Source organism: Dendropsophus ebraccatus, chromosome 4, assembly GCF_027789765.1.
Source record: "Dendropsophus ebraccatus isolate aDenEbr1 chromosome 4, aDenEbr1.pat, whole genome shotgun sequence".
NCBI lineage: Eukaryota > Metazoa > Chordata > Amphibia > Anura > Hylidae > Dendropsophus > Dendropsophus ebraccatus.
The window spans coordinates 169333816-169356029 of NC_091457.1; the positions used below are offsets into that span (position 1 = coordinate 169333816).

At 47.9% G+C, this 22214-nt stretch overlaps 1 protein-coding gene across 6 annotated transcripts in view; it reads left to right on the plus strand.

The window, feature by feature from the left end:
• The window catches only part of DPYD (dihydropyrimidine dehydrogenase), an 850395-nt gene that overhangs the window by 395140 nt on the left and 433041 nt on the right, over positions 1–22214 (plus strand). For all 6 annotated transcript variants that reach the window (XR_011362703.1, XR_011362702.1, XM_069967717.1 and 3 more), the window contains 2 exons: positions 7968–8152; positions 14923–15138. Coding sequence is in view for 4 of the 6 variants with exons in the window: in XM_069967717.1 (XP_069823818.1) it covers positions 7968–8152; positions 14923–15138 (401 nt within the window). In the remaining 2 variants the exon portion in view is untranslated. The remainder of the gene's footprint in view (positions 1–7967; positions 8153–14922; positions 15139–22214) is intronic.

Here is a 22214-nt window from a genome sequence, read left to right on the forward strand (position 1 = left end):
TTGGTTTCTTGCATCTGCCAAATGGTTGCAGTGAAGCGGCACTGCTGGAACCAGAGGACAAGCTTGTACTCATTTAATGGGATCCTGTTGGCTGGAAGGAATAAATTGGACATGTAAAGCCTCGCCAGCAGGGAAATATCCTTAAAAAAAGAAAGGGAGATATATTTGCATGAAATGTGTTCATTATAATGTATTACGGGAAAGCAGCAAACATTCCTTCCCTGAATTCCCGTTCAGTCATCCGTCAGTATTTTAATCAGACTAAGGCCGTCTGTGCTTCTCGGCCACGTCTTCTCCTCCTGATGGAGAGCGCCGGAACGTTACTCCGGAATCAGCAGCTAAATAGCTACAAGTCGCCCGCGTGTGATGGAAATCCACATCTTCTGTCTAATAAGCAGCAAAAACAGCCGGAAAAAGAGCGATAAATAGGAGCAAATGAGCTCAAAGCCCATAAACCTTATACAGCGGGAACCTCGGTGGCTTCACCCTTGGATAAGGAGAATATCGGGGGTGGGGGGGATATATGTACACTGCTCAATAATGTAAAAGACCACATCCTAGATGTCAAGGAATGAAATATTCCAGTTGCAAATCTTTATTGATTCCATAGTGGAAGGTGCTGAGGAAGATAATACATAAAAACGATGAATGTAAATCAGGATGGATATCCCAGGAGGCCTGGAGAGGGAATGATTCTGAAAATGACATTATAGGCTGATCCAACAAAAGTTGCCTCAATACAAGGAAATGAGGCTCAGTAGTGTGTGTGACCTCCACCACGTGCCTGTATGACCTCCCTACAAGGCCTGGGTATGCTCCTGATGAGGTGTCTGTATGACCTCCCTACAAGGCCCGGGCATGCTCCTGATGAGGTGTCTGTATGACCTCCCTACAAGGCCCGGGCATGCTCCTGATGAGGTGTCTGTATGACCTCCCTACAAGGCCCGGGCATGCTCCTGATGAGGCAGCTGTATGACCTCCCTACAAGGCCCGGGCATGCTCCTGATGAGGTGTATGACCTCCCTACAAGGCCCGGGCATGCTCCTGATGAGGTGTCTGTATGACCTCCCTACAAGGCCCGGCCATGCTCCTGATGAGGTGGCTGTATGACCTCCCTACAAGGCCCGGGCATGCTCCTGATGAGGTGTATGACCTCCCTACAAGGCCCGGGCATGCTCCTGATGAGGTGTCTGTATGACCTCCCTACAAGGCCCGGGCATGCTCCTGATGAGGTGGCTGTATGACCTCCCTACATAGCCCGGGCATGCTCCTGATGAGGTGTCTGTATGACCTCCCTACAAGGCCCAGGCATGCTCCTGATGTGGTGTCTGTATGACCTCCCTACATAGCCTGGGCATGCTCCTGATGAGGTGTCTGTATGACCTCCCTACAAGGCCCGGGCATGCTCCTGATGAGGTGGCTGTATGACCTCCCTACAAGGCCCGGGCATGCTCCTGATGAGGCAGCTGTATGACCTCCCTACAAGGCCCGGGCATGCACCTGATGAAGTGTCTGTATGACCTCCATACAAGACCCGGGCATGCTCCTGATGAGGTGTATAATCTCCCTACAAGGCCCGGGCATGCTCCTGATGAGGTGTCTGTATGACCTCCCTACAAGACCCGGGCATGCTCCTGATGAGGTGTCTGTATGACCTCCCTACAAGGCCCGGGCATGCTCCTGATGAGGTGTATGACCTCCCTACATGGCCCGGGCTGCTCCTGATGAGGTGTCTGTATGACCTCCCTACAAGGCCTGGGCATGCTCCTGATGAGGTGTCTGTATGACCTCCCTACAAGGCCCGGGCATGCTCCTGATGAGGTGTCTGTATGACCTCCCTACAAGGCCTGGGCATGCTCCTGATGAGGTGTATGATCTCCCTACAAGGCCCGGGCATGCTCCTGATGAGGCGCCTGTATGACCTCCCTACAAGGCCCGGGCATGCTCCTGATGAGGAGGCTGTATGACCTCCCTACAAGGCCCGGGCATGCTCCTGATGAGGTGTCTGTATGACCTCCCTACAAGGCCCGGGCATGCTCCTGATGAGGTGTATGACCTCCCTACATGGCCCGGGCTGCTCCTGATGAGGTGTCTGTATGACCTCCCTACAAGGCCTGGGCATGCTCCTGATGAGGTGTCTGTATGACCTCCCTACAAGGCCCGGGCATGCTCCTGATGAGGTGTCTGTATGACCTCCCTACAAGGCCTGGGCATGCTCCTGATGAGGTGTATGATCTCCCTACAAGGCCCGGGCATGCTCCTGATGAGGCGCCTGTATGACCTCCCTACAAGGCCCGGGCATGCTCCTGATGAGGAGGCTGTATGACCTCCCTACAAGGCCCGGGCATGCTCCTGATGAGGTGTCTGTATGACAAGGCCCGGGCATGCTCCTGATGAGGTGTCTGTATGACAAGGCCCGGGCATGCTCCTGATGAGATGTCTGTATGACAAGGCCCGGGCATGCATCTCCTCCCAGACCTGTATTAAAGCATCAGTCACCTCTTCAGCGGTCTGTGGTGGATGGAAAGAGACATGATGTCCTAGATTTGCTGGATTGGATTCAGGTCTGGGGAACAGGCGGCCAGTCCATATAATCAATGTCTTCATCATGCAGGAACTGTTATGTATCAGAAGGAACCCAGGGCCCAAGGTGCTGACAGACACTGCTCACCGTCTTGTCACAGCTTAGAGTGATGAATGATTTTGAGCAGTTTATATAAAATAGTGGAACCCCCTAAAGATTTATTACTGAGGAGTAGAGATGAGCGAACCTCGAGCATGCTGGAGTCCATCCGAACCCGAGCATTCGGCATAGCGGGGGGGCTGCTGAAGTTGGATAAAGCTCTAAGGTTGTCTGGAAAACATTAATACATGGATTTGTTTTCCACATAGCCTTAGGGCTTTATCCAAGTTCAGCAGCCCCCGCTATGCCGAATGCTCGGGTTCGGATGGACTCCAGCATGCTCGAGGTTCGCTCATCTCTACTCAGGAGCTTTTACAATAGTTTTTATATATAAATAAGTAAGAAACCCATTTCCCTGGACTCTGTTAATCTACCTGAAGCTCCTTGAAGGAGTTTCCCCCCCCAAATGTAGAGAATCTTCCCAGTCCTTCTTTGTTTCGATCCATTCTATAGTTAATACGAAAACTCCTGAAGTGTGAACGAAACAAACCCCCCGATGAAGGTGTCTCGTCATCCATGAGCTGCCATGACGAGAAGCAGAATACACTGATGGACCTTACAGTATGGAGTCTCCTCTGTGCAGGAGCCGGCGGCCGCTTTGGACCATACGGTAAATGTCAGATATATCGGAGTATTTCGCTGCCATCTCTCCTCTTATATTTGCTATATTGACTTCTCAGACCAATGTAACAAATGTCTTTGTATTCTAAGTAATAATCGGGGGATGTTTGCTTTTCACAAAAACATCCTGCAATTAAAACAGGAATGGACGTCCGTGTACATCGCGGACCATTAAAAAGCAAAGCTCTCTGTTCACTTCACTTAGTTGCCTAGCAATCTGCGTCCCTGCCACCGCCACCTCGGCCTCGACAACGTTAACCTGGGTGAAGCTTACATATAATATACTGCAGTATACAGCTGGAAAATAAAGACAGAGCTAACAGATCCCACAGGGGTTTGCTATACGCCCATTACCTATCAATCTCATTGCCTATTTAGTGATAGTCCAAGCAGAGAGGAATCTAACCTGCTAATATGTCTCTATGGATCACAGTGCACCGAGGAGGACGGGATGTGTCTTATGTCTCTTACCTTCCTCCTCTGCACCGTTCCCGTGCTGTTAGCATTATAATCCAAGGATTATGCTGCTAACAGCACAGAAATGGCGCGGAGGAGGAAGGCAAGAGAGATACCGTCCTCCTCGGCGTCCCGTGAGCAACCTGCTGATAGTTCCCCTTTATTGTGTCACTGTTGTCACAAAAAACCTTTGACTTGTCATAGAGATGAGACATGTCAAAAGTTTGGATCGGTCCGGATCTGAGTGTTCAGACCTGTACCGATTGCAAGAACGAACCAGGAGAAGACACGATGTCCTCTCCCCGCTCTGAGTTTTAAAAAAGAGTTGAGCTTCATAGAGCTCCAATATCAAAGTCTGAGAATTTTTTTTTTCCTGGATCGTGCTCCAGTTCATCCTCTCCCCACTCATTCTCTTGATCAGTACAGGTCTGAACACTGACAGGTCTCTATGACAAATCTCTAAAGTCTCTGTGACTCTATGCTGTCTCTATGAGATATCTCTTAAGTGTGTGACATGTCTCTATGAGATATCTCTGAAGTCTCTGTGACATGTATCTATGATATCATTTTATATTACAGGGCATCCCAGTCACCAGAGGCCCAGAAAATCCCACTATAACTCGATTTGGTCATAATATTGCTAACCCTCTGAGGATTGGGATCTTTTACTCCAACCATCTAAGTGTCAGCAGTTACTGGGAGGGAGACAGCTCCTCGGGGCGCCTAGCCTGGCTGTCATACTTGGCGCCCCCTGCCATGTTTGGCTTCAGTCCTGCCAGCAATCTGTCTTCACTCTTCTGCACCATTTCTTGCATCATTTTTACTCCATCACAAACATCCAGCAATTTTCCCTTCATATCCAGTATTAATTTCTAAAAACCCAGCTATGCTTTTAGACTATACATATTGTCTCAAACTCCACTATATGCATGTGTTCTCCAACATGTGCACTACATAGTGCTGGCCGGCATGCGCACCTATTGGATACCGCCCGGTAGCCATAACGCCACTCCATGGTACTGTAATAATCCATGCTGCAGAAGCCAAACATTGCAAAATGGTTCATAAATACAAATTCTATCCCACAAAACATACAGCTATGAGTGGACTCCTGGCCATCCAGATCCGACCGGTTCATTAGAAGTTGAGGGAAAAAAATAAGTGTTATTTTTTTTACCTAAACTTTTGCACAAACCCGAACTTTAGGCAACAAAAGTGTCCGTAAAATGGGCGCACAACGAGACAACAGGACAAGCTAATGGAATTATAAGACAGTGTCTATGCAAAGCAAACTATTTTGGTGTCCTCCAACTCCCAATAATGAGGACAACTTTGGTTGAGTTTAAAGAACAGCCCAGCTGGTTATTCTCATTCTCCCTTTTTTTTTGGATTAGAGTAGAGAAGACTTTGCCCCCTTCCTCCAGTCTCAGTGACGTTCTCACAGCCACCAGCTCCTCGGCACAGATGATACCACTGGTTTAGGACACTTGTTCCGGCTTTTCTCTCCCTTTCCCTGGTGTGACCAGAAGTCTGAATCTGTGAAAGTTTTTCGCCCCCTCCTCCTGTCTCACAGTAGTCTGACAGCCAGCAGCCCCTCAGTACACGACCACAACTTTGTCCGGTTATTAATCTTTTTCGTCCTACTTATCTCTCCCTGCCTGCAGCACCAACTACTCCCTACACTAACCAGCAGCAGAATGGCGGCAGGACGTGTGACCAGCATTATTATACCCCAAGGTCACATGTCCAGCCTGACCAATCACAGCCAGGAAAATGGTGACAGCTACAAGCTTGCTACCTTTCAATGAACTTTATTGACAAACAATGAACCGATACACGAAGAGACGCAGGACTGTACATGTATCGGTGTGTCTGCATGAACACGTGGGGGTTCCAGTTGGTTTATCCCAACATACAGTACAACACAAAACACCAAAGGTTTCATCTTCCTTATTGGATGTACAATGTATACTGTGCACTACACAGAGAAGATGAACACCAGGGCACAGGTACGGTTATTGGTGTACAGGCGAGACCCAACTTGTGACCCAAGAATATTGGATTTCCTCTCATTATTATTTCCTGTCGTTCTTTTTCTTCAGCTAATTCAGTCATTGGGGTAGATAGAGAAGAGGCGCAGCTCCCCCATCAGCCACCGGCCCATTTGGCTCTATAAATGTCACCCTCTTATGTTGCACTTGCAGATATGATTCTTAAATGTCATAATGTGTGAAAGGTTTAAGTACCAATAATTATAAAACTAAACGTTGTGTGTGGAAGGCCAGACGTCACCCGCCATTACCGGAGGCGCCATTCCTGTACTATACTCATCTTCAAATGTCACAAAGATAGCGCAGGGTTAACACAAGTGCAGCCGGCCGAGAACTTTACCCCCTGGAAGGCCGCTCTCTATTAGCTTCATACAATGTAGGGAAGAGATTTCCTGAGCTGAATGGAGTCTTATCAGGAGGGACGGTCGGATACATTCTGCATGTTATCCGTCTCCAAGGTCCAATGAACCATGGCGAGAAGTTGGTTTATCCGAGAAGAATTCCCTGTGACAGTGTGGCCAGGGGATGGGGGAAGGGGAGCAGATTTAGTGAGAAAGCGAAGGACTCGGGAATGGTCATAGTGGCGGCATCTGTTGTATTGATCTGAGCTCCGATGTCCCCTGACGTTACTTCCATTACGTGATGCTCACTACTCCATCTACTTGTAAAGGGTTTCCATTTATTTTATTTTAAAAGCCCAAATAGTAACTACAAGGGGTCAGAATTCCAGCATTACCCTGATGGGGGTGTCAGATTCCTCTTATAGTTTGCACCTATATATAGTAAGGATAGTGCAATGACCTCTGCGGCCGCACTGACCGCCCTTCATTGGGCTCTTCTTAGTATAAGTGTTCACATTCATGGAGTTACCCATAGTGCTCCCAATAACATAATATAATAATATTGGGGATCGCCTCCATAACATTGATGTCCCCCCACACAATGCCCCCCGTAGTGCTCCCAATAATAATATGGGGGGTGGGGTGGGGTTTCAGAGGCGGCGCAGCGTGTCTTCCAGTGTGATGGCCGGGACGCTCCCCGAACCCTGCGCCGCGCGTATTAGTATTAGTCACATACATGCCGCCGTCCTGGCTGCTTCTATTTAACCACCAACAATTGATGCCGTAATTTTCTCTGTATAAACACATTTCCCGGTTAAAGGTCAATATATTCCTTATTATTGTGTGAATGAAAAAACATGATAAAAATTATGTTTAATGCAAAAATCCAAGTCAGCGAATCGTCCACCAGTGAAGTGAATGTGTAATGTGACTGGTAACGGGGAGAGGTGGCCGAGCTGTGCGGAGTACACTGACATAGGTCCCAGATATACCTGCTCTACCTGTATATGTAATGTGACTGGTAACGGGGAGAGGTGGCCGAGCTGTGCGGAGTACACTGACATAGATCCCAGATATACCTGCTCTACCTGTATATGTAATGTGACTGGTAACGGGGAGAGGTGGCCGAGCTGTGCGGAGTACACTGACATAGATCCCAGATATACCTGCTCTACCTGTATATGTAATGTGACTGGTAACGGGGAGAGGTGGCCGAGCTGTGCGGAGTACACTGACATAGATCCCAGTATATACCTGCTCTACCTGTATATGTAATGTGACTGGTAACGGGGAGAGGTGGCCGAGCTGTGCGGAGTACACTGACATAGATCCCAGATATACCTGCTCTACCTGTATATGTAATGTGACTGGTAACGGGGAGAGGTGGCCGAGCTGTGCGGAGTACACTGACATAGATCCCAGTATATAGAGACGTCAGCTGCACAGTATACAGAATGGTCCAGTATAATCTTGGAGGGGGGGGGGTGCCAGTCATGTATATGGATATAAGGCATCATCTTACCCTCTGTCAGGGGCGCGGGTCGTCTATCCCGCCGTACACAGAGATGAGACTGATCCTGTAAAGGTGGCGTTTCCTCCTCCTTCTTCTCGGCTGTTAATCTGTTTTCCTCATTTCCATTTTGATGCCGTCTTCTGTTTTCTGGAGTTATTAGAAATCATAAAAATCCTTGTGAAGTCGGAGTATAAAGAGGCCTGATAGTAATTAGCCTCATCGCTGACACCTCGACAACTCTATGGAATTATTAGTGCTGGCCGATCCATGGTAACGTCCGCGCTGTGCTTTATGTCTTACAGTCATCCAGGCCATGAGACCCGTCCGCTTTAACCGATGGGGATTACCCGACATTAACAGTGAGACCATGGAAACCAGTGAACCCGGAGTCTTCGCTGGGGGCGATCTTGCCGGTTTGGCCAATACGACTGTTGAATCTGTTAATGACGGGAAGCAAGCGTCCTGGTACATCCACAGATATATACAGGTAGAGCATTGCCCCTATATGTATAATGTGCCGGATCATCCCATAGACTGATGGAACTGTGGCCCCTAATGTTATTACCATAAGGAACATGTACGGCCAACAAACCATTATATCTGCTCTGACCCTGAAAAAGCCAAACACAGACGCCCATAAGGCTTCTATACTACCAGGAAGATGGTGATGCCTCATGTGACTAACATTACACTAAGCATGATGGGATTGATCTTTTTATCTATAGGGAATCACCCCCGTAACACATAATAACACAACACCCCCCCCCCCCCAATTCTGCATCACCGACAGCAGGGGCTGGCTGGCAAATTTTAGCCCGGGGGGCAAGTACACAGCACTGGCCCATGAGTAGCAGGCTGGCAGCCCATCCTTAAAGGACCACTCTGGCCTCTTACCTCTTACCTATAACATCTTCGGTCCTTCCAGTCATTTGTGACCAAATATCCTACTGTGCCCTGTGAAAGGGTCAGAACTCACTTTCCTGTATAAGTCTATGGGGCGGCTCAGTGATGACACAGAACGGTCCCATAGACAGATGCTAGGAAAGCTGGGTGACCTCCATCATACTGATTATAAGATGCTGGGAAAGCTGGGTGACCTCCATGATACTAAGTATAAGATGCTGTGAAAGCTGGGTGACCTCCATTATACTGAGTATAGGATAGTGGGAAAGCTGGGTGACCCCCGTCATACTGAGTATAAGATGGTGGGAAAGCTGGGTAACCTCCATCATACTGACTACAAGATACTGGGAAAGCTGTGTGACCTCCATCATATTTAGTATAAGATGCTGGGAAAGCTGGGTGACCTCCATCCTACTGAGTATAAGATGGTGGAAAAGCTGGTGACCCCCATAATACTGTGTACAAGATGCTGGAAAGCTGGGTGACCTCCATCATACTAAGTATAAGATGGTGGAAAAGCTGGTGACCCCCATAAAACTGTGTATAAGATGCTGGAAGGCTGGGTGACCTCCATCATACTGAGTATAAGATGGTGGGAAAGCTGGGTGACCTCCATCATACTGAGTATAAGATGGTGGGAAAGCTGGGTGACCTCCATTATACTGAGGATAAGATGGTGGGAAAGCTGGGTGACCTCCATTATACTGACTACAAATACAAGATGCTGGGAAAGCTGCCTGACCCTCATTATACTGACTACTACGCAAGATGCTGGGAAAGCTGGGGTTACTGTATTTTTACAATAGTTTATATCACTCGATGTACTTCTGTATATATGTCTCCTCTATGTACTCCTGTGTAGGTCTCCTCTTGTATATATGTATCATCTATATACTTCTGTATATACGTCTCCTCTATGTACTGCTGTATATATGTATCCTCTATGTCCTCCTGTATATATGCCTCCTCTATGTACTCCTGTATATATATGTATACTCTATGTACTGCTGTATATATGCCTCCCCCTGTATATATGTATCCTCTATGTACTGCTGTATACATGTATCCTCTATTTACTGCTGTATATATGTATCCACTATGTACTCCTGTATATATGTATCCTCTATGCCCTCCTGTATATATGTATCCTCTATGTAGCAGGGACACATGCAGGCGAGGGCATTTCCGGGATAAGCGAGGGGGGGGGGGGGGTAGCGGGACACATGGTGCCTCCATCTAGGTAGAGTGTAGTAGTGGAGGTATAGTGGATAATGGGTGTAGTAGTACAGGTAAAGATGAGGGGTGAGGTAGTACAGGTATAGATATGGGGGGTATTAGTAATACTGATGAGGGGGATTAGTAGTACAGGTATAGATGTGGGCTGTAGTAGTACAGGTAAAGATGAGGGGTGTAGTAGGAATAAAGGTATAGATGAGAGGTGATAGGGGCATACTGGGGGAAACTGGGGCAGCTGGGGATGACTGGGAGAGCTGGGGGTGTACGGGGCAAACTGGGGAGTGAGTGGGGCAGCTGGGGGTGACTGAGGGGGACTGGGGCAAACTGGGCTTGACTTAAGCGGGACTGGGGCAGTTGGAGTTGACTGAATGAGGACTAGGGCAGACTGGGGGTGACTGAAGGGGGACTGGGGCAGACTTGGGCGACTGAGGGGGGACTGGGCAGACTGTGGATGACTGAGAGGGACTGGGGCAGACTGGGGTGACTGAGGGGGACTGGGCAGACTGTGGATGACTGAGGGGGACTGGGGGTGACTCTAGGGGGACTGGGGCAGCTGGGGGTGACAGAGGGGGACTGAGGCAGACTGGGGGTGACTCTAGAGGGATTGGGCAGCTGGGGGTGATTGGGGCAGGAGTGCACATATCCCTCCTCCTCTCACCCCGGCACACAGGTTCCCCTACCGGCCACACGTGCAGGTCCCCGGTCTCTGAAGCAGGCCACAGGGACTGTAGAGGTGATAGCGTCACTGCCATTACTGGAGCTGTACAGCGGGATCGGGGGATGCAGATCCTGCTGTTCAGCTCCAGGACCCGAAGCAACGTTATCACCACTACAGTCCCTGCAGCCTCCTCCAGAGACCGGGGACCTGCACGTGTGGCCGGGAGGGGAGCAGGACGTGATATGTATAGCTGGGGTAGGTCAGTCGCGGCTCTGTTAGGCGGACTGCCGACCGCCCTGCACCTCACCTCCGGCCCGACACTCCACGCACCGCCGCCCGCCATGCACCTCACCTCCGCGCCGACTGCTTGACCTGCACCTCTTGCCCGGCCGCCAACCCGTCACTCTACGCTGCTCCACCTGCAATGATTTTTTGTGAAAATTGAATTTACGGTTTTAATCTAAATTGATTCTAACCTTCTGGGCAAATTAATTTGATTAATCGCCCAGCCCTAACTCCTCTGTATGTATGTATCCTCTATGCACCCCTGTATATATGTCTCCTCCTGTATATATGTATCCTCTGTATGTCTCCTCCTGTATATATGTCTCCTCCTGTATGTATGTATCCTCTATGTACCCCTGTATATGTCTCCTCCTGTATATATGTATCCTCTGTATGTCTCCTCCTGTATATATGTCTCCTCCTGTATATATGTATCCTCTGTATGTCTCCTCCTGTATGTATGTATCCTCTATGTACCCCTGTATATATGTCTCCTCCTGTATATATGTCTCCTCCTGTATGTATGTATCCTCTATGTACCCCTGTATATATGTCTCCTCCTGTATATATGTATCCTCTGTATGTCTCCTCCTGTATATAAGTCTCCTCCTGTATATATGTATCCTCTATGTACCCCTGTATATATGTCTCCTCCTGTATATATGTATCCTCTGTATGTCTCCTCCTGTATATATGTATCCTCTATGTACCCCTGTATATATGTCTCCTCCTGTATATATGTATCCTCTGTATGTCTCCTCCTGTATATATGTATCCTCTATGTACCCCTCTGTATGTCTCCTCCTGTATATATGTATCCTCTATGTACCCCTCTGTATGTCTCCTCCTGTATATACATATCCTACATGTACCCCTGTATATATGTCTCCTCCTGTATATATGTATCCTCTGTATGTCTCCTCCTGTATATATGTCTCCTCCTGTATATATGTATCCTCTATGTACCCCTGGTAAAGTCCAAGGTTGGAACAGCGGAACCTCCCAGGGATGCACAGTCTCCGTCAGGTGGGCCCACACCTGATACTCAATAGCGAAAAAGAAATGGTGTGGAGACAGCATCCATCCAGTGAAAAAATATTTTTACTTTATTTTAAGCCATTGCATATAAAAAGATTACCGACGTTTCGGCTCTAACACTCCTGAGCCTTTCTCAAGTGTTAGAGCCGAAACGTCGGTAATCTTTTTATATGCAATGGCTTAAAATAAAGTAAAAATATTTTTTCACTGGATGGATGCTGTCTCCACACCATTTCTTTTTCTCTATGTACCCCTGTATATGTCTCCTCCTGTATATATGTATCTTATATGTACCCCTGTATAGATGTATCCTCCTGTATATATGTATCCTCTATGTACCCCTGTATATATGTCTCCTCCTGTATATATGTATCCTCTATGTACCCCTCTGTATGTCTCCTCCTGTATATATGTATCCTCTATATACTCCTCAGTATGTCTCCTCTTGTATATATGTATCCTCTATGTACCCCTGTATATATGCCTCCTCCTGTATATATGTATCCTCTATGTACCCCTGTATATATGCTTCCTCCTGTATATATGTATGCTCTATGTACCCCTTTGTATGTCTCCTCCTGTATATATGTATCCTCTATATACTCCTCAGTATGTCTCCTCTTGTATATATGTATCCTCTATGTACCCCTGTATATATGTATCCTCCTGTATATATGTATCCTCTATGTACCCCTGTATATATGCTTCCTCCTGTATATATGTATCCTCTATGTACCCCTTTGTATGTCTCCTCCTGTATATATGTATCCTCCTGTGTAGGTCTCCTGTATATATGTATCCTCCTGTGTAGGTCTCCTGTATATATGTATCCTCTATGTCAGGGAGGGGGAACCTTGGCTCTTCAGCTGTTGCAAAACTACAACTCCCATCATCCATGGACAGCCTATGGCTCTCCAGCTATGATGGGAGTTGTAGTTTTGCAGCAGCTGGAGGGCCTTGGTTCCCTCCCCCTGCTCTATGGCCTGCTGTGTAGATCTCCTGCTGTGTAGGTACCTTGCTTGCTGCAGACACCATCTTCTCGGTCTTCAGGCTCTTCTAGCCCAGTTGCAGAAGAACCAGCTGGGAGGAGAGAGCGGCCTCTGGTGGCCGGAGGAAGATACTGCCTACAGCAGTTTGCTTTTTACCATAAGCCTCTTAGGCTTATAGAAAGCATAGTGGCCATACAGGGGGCGGGGCTTACCGGCATGGGGGCGGGGCTTCGGCGGCCGCTTCCATCACAGTCCGGATCCACCACAGCCACAGGTAAATATGACTGAAGAGGGCGGGGCTGTAAGCAGGGGAGGCACTGAGGACTCCAGCCAGCTGTCAGCAGCCATGCGGCCCTGACAACTGGGGGAAGACCGGCCCGGGGGGCATATGCCCCCCTGCCCCCCGGCCCAGCCCGCCCCTGACCGACAGCGACGGCCAGAGAAACCAGAAGAGATGACAATAAATCTACATCATATACTGAATGTAAGCTGTCTAGGCTTATAAACCTGTAAAAAGGCATACAACCACACACACATTAGGGATGAGCAATCCCAGCCTCCCGAACCCAGATTCGTTCAGAATTTAGCAAAAAGTTTGATTTGTCATCGAACAATACTTTTTGCAAATATTGGAGAGGTTTGCTAAGAGCGGCCGCACATCTCAAAACAAAAAGTTATTCTCTCTTGTCCCTGCTCCGCTGGTGTCGTCTTATGACTCTCCGGTCCCATCCCGCTGACGTCTCCGGTGAGGGCCGGCTGAGTGGGCCTTCACCAAAGAAGACGACGGGACCAGAGAAGAAGGGCCGCGGGGGAGAGCAGACATGTACCAACCTGCCACCATCTTACTCGTAAAATACCCCACCTGAAGGTGAAAGTCCAGTCAAAGTCTTACAAAAACTCCTGTCAATAACCACAGCAGATAACAATTATAACCGTTATTATTACCGTCCGGAGGTGCCGGACTCCCAGCCAGCAATGAACCTTCCATCTCCTTCTACCACCACCAGCTGTGACCTGAAGAACCTTGTGCAGATACCCAGAAGAGACTGTAAGAGAAACCTGAGTAACTATATTCCATTGGTGACGTCATACAAGAACGTGACTGACGGGATAGCCGCTCCAGGGCCACACTGTGGGGAAGAACTGCCCTCCCCTAGCTGGAGAGATCTTATAAGGGGGATGGGTGCCCCCCATCATTACATCAGAGCTGTGGGAGAGGACCCCAAGTTAGCCCCTTCCTCTCCGAGCTCTGGGGGCCAGAATAAGGAGACATAAAAGGAAGGAGTGAGTGTTAATAGGGGAGAGTCTGACTCATCATGGGGCACGCCATTGGTGGTCATATGCCCTATAGGCTTGCTGTCACTGGGAATACCATTTAGAAAACTACAAGTCCCATGATTCCTGTCCCCTCCTACACACACACTTGCATGCCCATCTATTAGAAGGTGTAAGGTAGTGCTGTAATTACCTTTTACACATAACAGGCTCCAGAGATTTACTTGTTTCATCTGCTGCCCAGTATGTGCAACACAATCCCTGCAGAAACACTAGGGACGGGAGCAGTCAGGGCACAGTGGAGATGGGGACTTGGTGTAATATATGGAGTAGGGAGCAGGGGAGGGGTCCGGTCTTACATGGTGGGGGGATGGAGGCTAACCAGTCATCAGAAGGGCGGCTTACAGACATCACACACAGACTGATCTCGCTGCATGTTAACCTTCTGAGGTCAGGCGTTGTATGTGGAGTATGTGACCTTGCTATGTTCTGGGCTCCTATCACATGTGCTAATACGGTTATAGAAAAGCTCTGGTGGAGGAGCGACGCTTCATCTCATCTCGGCATCCGGCGCTTTCTTTGGAGACACGTGGCAGAATTAATTTAGTCTTAGATAAAGTCTAATGAATTTGTGCAGATATCTGAGTGTGAATAATCCGGGGAGGTGAAAGTCAATGAGGATAATGAATTATTGCTCCCCGGTGGCAGAAGCCGTCACACAGTCCACGCCACCAACGCCATGCATTTGCACAGAATATTAGACCTCATTTTTCATAGTCAATTAACCCGGTGATACGGACGGGCGCGGGGGGGGGGGGGGGGGTGTTTTTAGTCTTTGATAACACATCTCATGGTCTTCTTGTATTTGGCCAGGGCTTACATGGAGCGTCTGTTAGCGGCGAGCCGGAGCTGCCCTTGTTCTACACGCCCATAGACACAGTGGATATCAGTGTGGAAATGGCCGGGCTGAAGTTCCTGAATCCTTTTGGGCTGGCGAGTGCTCCACCTACCACCAGCGCCCCCATGATCCGCAGAGCCTTCCAGGCCGGATGGAGTTTCGCTTTAACCAAAACGTTTTCTCTGGAGAAGGTAAATGATTTCCAGTTGTTTTCTATTATTGAAGTTGGGTCGTATATGTTCTATCATGTCTTATAATTCATGCAAGAAAATGGTGGATGGACGTATTGGGTTGTAGATGGTTCTAATCAATAGCTTTAGGTAGTTTATGTGTTTAATCTGAACATGGAAACCATCCTTTATTGATCCAGGTCACAACCCCAAGGATCTGCCATGAGCACTGGGGGCGCTCTAGCCAGACGCAGTAGAGATGTAGAGTTATATGGCTGCTCCATAGAGGTGGCTCCTGTGTTGACCTATGTGATGGCCATACACTATAATAGGACCCCCGAGGATCTGCCATGAGCACTGGGGGCGCTCTAGCCAGACGCAGTAGAGATGTAGAGTTATATGGCTGCTCCATAGAGGTGGCTCCTGTGTTGACCTATGTGATGGCCATACACTATAATAGGACCCCCGAGGATCTGCCATGAGCACTGGGGGCGCTCTAGCCAGACGCAGTAGAGATGTAGAGTTATATGGCTGCTCCATAGAGGTGGCTCCTGTGATGCCCCGACATTGCAGCCATAAGAGGGGTAATGAGAACGCTGGCATAGATCTGGTCATGTGCTCATCTACAGATGAGAGAATGTTTTCTTTTTTATTAATATTTTTGATATTTTGTAAATTTCCTATGTGTTTCACAACTGATGGAAGCCAAAACCATCAAAACCATGGGTCGTGTCTGTTCCTGTATACACTGTATGTAATAACCGGAACGATGGGGCAGAATTACTACTGCAAAGGTTTCAGATGCCCAGTTGGCCAGTTCGCCACGCTCTGCATTTACTGTGTGATGTAGATTATGCCTCCTCGTCACTGGAACTTGGATAAGTAGGAACAAGGGGTGTGGCTTATCTTAAAGTGGGTGTGTCAACTTGGAGGAGGGGTCTGAAATGGGGTGTGGCTTATCTGAAAGGGGGTGTGGCTTGGACACAGCATCATATGCCAAAAATGTTGCTGATATGTTGCCTCCAGGATCTCATTCATCATTAGCCTGTCTGGTCTATGTTATAGGCCACAGTCTTCATATAGAGGTCTTAGGCCTTTTTCACAGGTTAAGTGATTTTTCTGGGCCACAAAACCTCCCGCTATTTTTTTACGTGATGCATGGAAAATCATCCGTATTTGCATCTGTTTCCGTCAAATGTGAACAGTACTAGTAATAAAGTTGCACACATTTTTACCTGTGATTTTTACGAACATCACACATATGCCATCCGTAAAAATCTAAGCTGAACCGCAATTGCGGATCCACAATTACGGACAACATTATGGGACGTGTGAATGAGGTCTGAACTCTTCTGTCTGGAAGCTGCTGATAAATGTGGCACAAGTCGTGTAAAATAGTTTTGATGCAACTTGTAGCAGAGTTCTGGTGCATTTGTATTCACAGTAAATCTGCGCCATAGTTGGAATAAGCAAAGTGTCTAACATGGTGAAATATTCCGGACACATTTAGTGCCAGGTTCCCTGGAGGAAGGTTTGGAGTGACTGAGGACGTTCCTGAGGACTGGGGAGGTTCCGGCCCCCTGGGAGTTGAGTCTGCACGGAGTGATCGTCTATCCTCTATGTACACTCTATCCATACGTAGATTCATCCAGTGCTCACGTTCCACTTACAGACGCCGAGACTTTTCCACCATGATAATGGCTTTGGAAATCGGTGTCTGTCAGGAAGACTCATTCTCGGGTTTGCATATTAATTTTCACTTTTGAATTATCAATTGTTGCAGCCAGGAAGGGGCTTAAATCTATTGTTTAACCTACTAAGAGGAATTGACTGGAAGCGCTCAGGTTTCCCGAGCCCCATACTAATGAGATTTCCTTCCATACAATCCGAAGGAAACAACGCATGATAGGCATTAATTTACCCGCAACGTGTTGCAATTTTAATACCCTTCAGTATAAATCTGTGGATTATGTGAGGAAATACCAGTCACTAATTAGAGACGTCTTACTGCAACCAAACAAAAGCGCGGCGGGCGGAGGCGGGAGAAGATTGAGACATTAGAGAGAGGCTCCGGCAGGAGATGTCCCCGCACGGATGGTTGTCTGGCTTCTGACCCGCCCACTTACCTCTGACCATTGTCCAATTGGCATCAATATAGGTGATCGATATCCGATCAATGTGGCATCCACAGATAGAAGTTAGAGAAGGTTTGCTGGGTGTCAGATTGTATCCGGCAGGCGCCCAGCTGTCACATGGAGTGAGCGTTAAGCGTTCTCCGGCCGCCGCCTTTGCTTTTATTTAGATGTTTTGTGGCCCGGTCTCTGGTGAACGTGTAATTCTGATTAATCGGAGACATCTGCCTTCACTCCGCCGCTGACATGCATTGATTTGTATGGCTGTCACTTTCAATAATCCGCTCAGTTTTTTTCATTACAGGCACTCGGTGATGTGATCGCCCAAGCAAAGTTTCCCGCAGATCTCACCTTCCTATTTCATCTGTGTTTTTTTTTTTCTTCTTCTTTCCTTTCACCTCATTTAACCACGACAAAAATAGTGCGTGCCGATTATGTGCAAATTTAATTGCACGCTTACAATCTATAGTGTGGGAAGTCACTGAATCAGCAGTATTTTACGTAGCGCAGCATTAAAGCAATAACGGAGAGAAGACGAGAAGATGGAGGGTCTATTTACAGAGGGATAGAGTCATTAAAGCGTGCGCGGAGTCGCCATTAGCGGGATAATGTATGATCATTGTTAGGAGGAGACGGGACTTACTAATCCATGAATGGATGGAGATCAGATATATACTTTGCAGCTTGGCAGGTACATAATGTGCATTATTTATGGCCGCCTCATATGCCATTAGCAAACCATTTCCCCTAATAGTGCGACTTAGATGAATAGTCGGCAGGACCATGCGCCGCCCGTTCCTTGCAAGGAAATTGGGCCATTTTTTTGCACAAAGATCTTTTTTTTCTTCCCCTATTATGTAATCGGATTCTAGTTAGGTTTGCAGAATAGGTTTATGAATTGCTGTGGAATGGCAGGTCGTCCTGCAAGGCCCAAGCACAATGGATTTCTCTGCTCATAGACGAGATGATGAGCTCGTTCGCCATGGAAGGCGGCGGCGGTAATGGAGCCGGGCGGCGGAGCCTGCAGCACATGCACAACCTGCACAACACTTAACCTCTTCTATTACCGGAGTCAATTCGCTTCATCTCTGAGTCATTGGATGATGTACAATATCACTTTACTATTTCAGGAGAAACTGGTCAGCCGTTCGCTCGGGCACCCCGCTCCATCTGCTATTAAGGAATGACCCTGAAACCCAATATGGTGAAATCAATGGCCGCTCATTATCCGCTCTTTGTTATTACCGTCACTAAATAGGAATTTATCCCAGCCGCTTTACACATAAGTCTGGAATAGCAGAGCTGTGTGTGTAACCGCGAGCTCATGGGCCCATCCACTGGAGGACGCTATGGTGTGTACTGTGGCCCAGACTTACTGGATATCCTGGAAAATTAGGTCCGACACCTTGAATGGAGAAAAAAATTTCTTTATTTCACACAGGATAATACAGAGGATTAGACACAATCACTGGCTGAGGCGTTCCGGCCACACTCGTCTCGCTCACAATCTCTCAACCTCTAAGAGGCAAGAGTCACCGGAACCCATCAGCCAGCGATTGTTTCCTATCCTATGTATTATGCCGGGTGAAGTTTTTACTCCATTCAAGGTGCTGGGCTTTTCTTTTATGCTGATCCTGGTCATCATGATGCCTCCGGCTTCCTTACCATACTCTGCCATTTACTCTCCGGCTCATCATGATGCCCCCAGCTTCCTTACCATACTCTGGATCATCGTGATTCCCCCGATCTCCTTACCATACTCTGGCGTTTACTGTCTGGACCTCCGTGATGCCCCCGGCTCCCTTACCATATTCTGCCATTTACTCTCCGGACCTCCATGATGCCCCCTGCTTCCTTACTATATTCTGCCATTTTTTCTCCGCCCTCCGTGATGCCTCCGGTTTCTTTACCATACTCTGCCATTTACTCTCTGGACCACCGTGATTCCCCCAGCTTCCTTACCATACTCTGGATCATCGTGATTCCCCCGATCTCCTTACCATACTCTCCGGACCTCCATGATGCCCCCAGCTTCCTTACCATACTCGGCCATTTACTCTCTGGACCATTGTGATGCCCCCGGCTTCCTTACCATACCCTGCCATTTACTCTCCGGACCTCCATGATGCCCCCGGCTTCCTTACCATACCCTGCCATTTACTCTCCGGACCTCCATGATGCCCCCGGCTTCCTTACCATACCCTGCCATTTACTCTCCGGACCTCCATGATGCCCCCGGCTTCCTTACCATACTCGGTCATTTACTCTCCGGACCTCCATGATGCCCCCGGCTTCCTTACCATACCCTGCCATTTACTCTCTGGACCATTGTGATGCCCCCGGCTTCCTTACCATACCCTGCCATTTACTCTCTGGACCATTGTGATGCCCCCGGCTTCCTTAGCAGTCATTTAACAGACTTTCAGCCAGAAATTGCCGGAAGAATATACATTCCACTCCCCGGCTCATTGCTGAAGATGAACTCCATAGAATTCTATAGGTCAGTGATTAAGTGTGGCGGCAGATCCCCGTCTCGGGTAGGATGAAGGGCTACCATCAGGGCAGCAGACTCTCAGTACGTTACATTTAATTATAAAGGGTCATTTCACTATTATAAAAGTTTCATATTAAAGGAGATTGGTCTGTAATACCAGTCTCTAACTATAGACAGGGGTGGCGCTGTTTCTGATGATACAATAGACTTTCACTTTTAGTCTCAGGAAATGTTAGAGTTAAATATTAAAGAGTTTTTCCTCTAGTGCGTCAACATGTTCGACATAGAAGAGCGATGAACCGGGAGAAGATCCCTTGTACTCTCGTCTCTCGGGGGGTAGACATATATGAGATTAATGTGGGAATTGTTGGAAACAATATGGCCTCACGCACACGACTGTATCATAGACGTGTCCCTTATTCTCCCTCCATGTGTCTCTTATTTCATATGGAGACAAACGTTTCTAGAATAGTTCCGGACCCACAGTGCCCTATAGAGCCCCATACCCATACTGAGGTCCCCACAATCCTGTAGGGTACAGAACCATATGGCTCAAGTCACAGCCAGCCAGCGACCACTACAGAAGAAACGTAGTGTTACATGATGGTCATTCAGACCGAAGGAAGGCTCGAATCCTCCAGCTCAAGAGTTGACACTCTGGATGCCAGTGGGGACCCCCTCTGTGATGTCATACACCATAAAAGGGTATATAATCCATCATACACCATAAAAGGGCATATGATCCATGATACACCATAAGGTTAGGTTCACACTACGTAAGTTTCCGGCCGTAGCGCGCTCCGTGAATAAGCGGCCGGAGATTTGCGTAGTTTGCGTACAATGGAAAGTATACGATCTACGGCTGCACAGTTCACACTATGTACGAACTTACGCCCGGATCGTATGCGGCGCCGTAAAAAATGAACCAGACCATTGTTTCGGGACGGAAATGCTGTAACTTACGCCCGTAGCGTAACATGCGGTCCCGTACGGAGTGGTGATTTCTTTGTTTTTCCACTTTAATTTGCTGATCCAAAAGGTTCTGTGGGGTGTCCGGGGCTAGCCGAAGATTTCCAAGTAAAATACCGCTGTCAGATCGCTACGTACGCTGCTCGGGAAGCGTACGTAGCTTACGAGCGTAAGTTCATGGACCGTACGTAGCCGGCCGCAACTTGCGTAAATCCCGGCCCATATATGTCCGGCCGCGAAAAATATGCGTCCGGACATATACGTAGTGTGAACATAGCCTAAAAGGGCATATGATTAGAGATAAGCAAACCAGGATCATGCTCGAGTCCATATGAACCCGATCGTTCGGTATGTGATTAGCGGGGGCTGCTGAAGTTGGATAAAGCCCTAAGGCTATGTGGAAATCATGGATATAGTCATTGGCTGTATCCATGTTTTCCAGACAACCTTAGAGCTTTATCCAAGTTCTGCAGCCGCCGCTAAGCAAATGCAGAACGTTCGGGTTCGGATCTACTCGAACCCGAACCCGGTTCGCTCATCTCTACATATGATCCATCATACACCATAAGGCTATGTTCACACTTCGGCAACAACGGCCGTAATTTATGCGCCTGTGAGCACTGCCTATTGATCTATGGGATCCCGGCCGGAGCGTATACTCATCGTATACGCTCCGGCCCCGGATCCCGTGCGGCGCTGCAAATAACTGACTTGTCAGTTTCCTGCGGCCACAGGAAACCCTGTGAGTTCACATAATGAAGTGAGCGGCTCCAGCCTCTTGCTTAATTGTGTGCTGTGGGAGGTTTTGATACGGGCGCACAATAATTCCGGGATGATCCAGGCAGAGACCGGCCATTCCGTGACATGGTCGGGGTCACGGAATGGCTGGTCATTCACGTAATGTAAACATAGCCTATAAGGGCATACGATCTATCCATGAAAGGGCATATGATCTATCCATAAAAGGGCATATGATTCATCATACACTATAAAAGGGCATATAATCTATCCATAAAAGGGCATATGATCCACAAACATAATGAGGAGCTACGTAGAGTAGCTTATGACGGTGACCACCATGAACGGTGACATCGCTGTGGCATACGATGGCACTGTATAGAGCGATATGAAGAGGGGCGGCCTCTATGATACAACCCCTATAATAGATATACATGATAAGAGGGATACATTATAATCTCCAGGACACTACACATAATTTCTCGGTAATGAGTGGCGGCGCCCGGTTAACGTCTCTGAATCTTTGGCGCAAAGTTAAAAACAACTCTTTAAAATGAGACGGAGAGACTTGACATTTGAAATTCTGCTGTTCCTGTTATGAGAAAGGTTGCTCCGCGCCGATCGCTTATGAAATGAAATATTAAAATTTCACAATAGAGTTTTGATGAAGTACAATTTGCCGAGCTTGCATATAATAAAGAAATTAAACGCTTACCCAGGGAATAGCGGAGAAACGATCGCCCCGGCTGAACATCTGCTCAGAA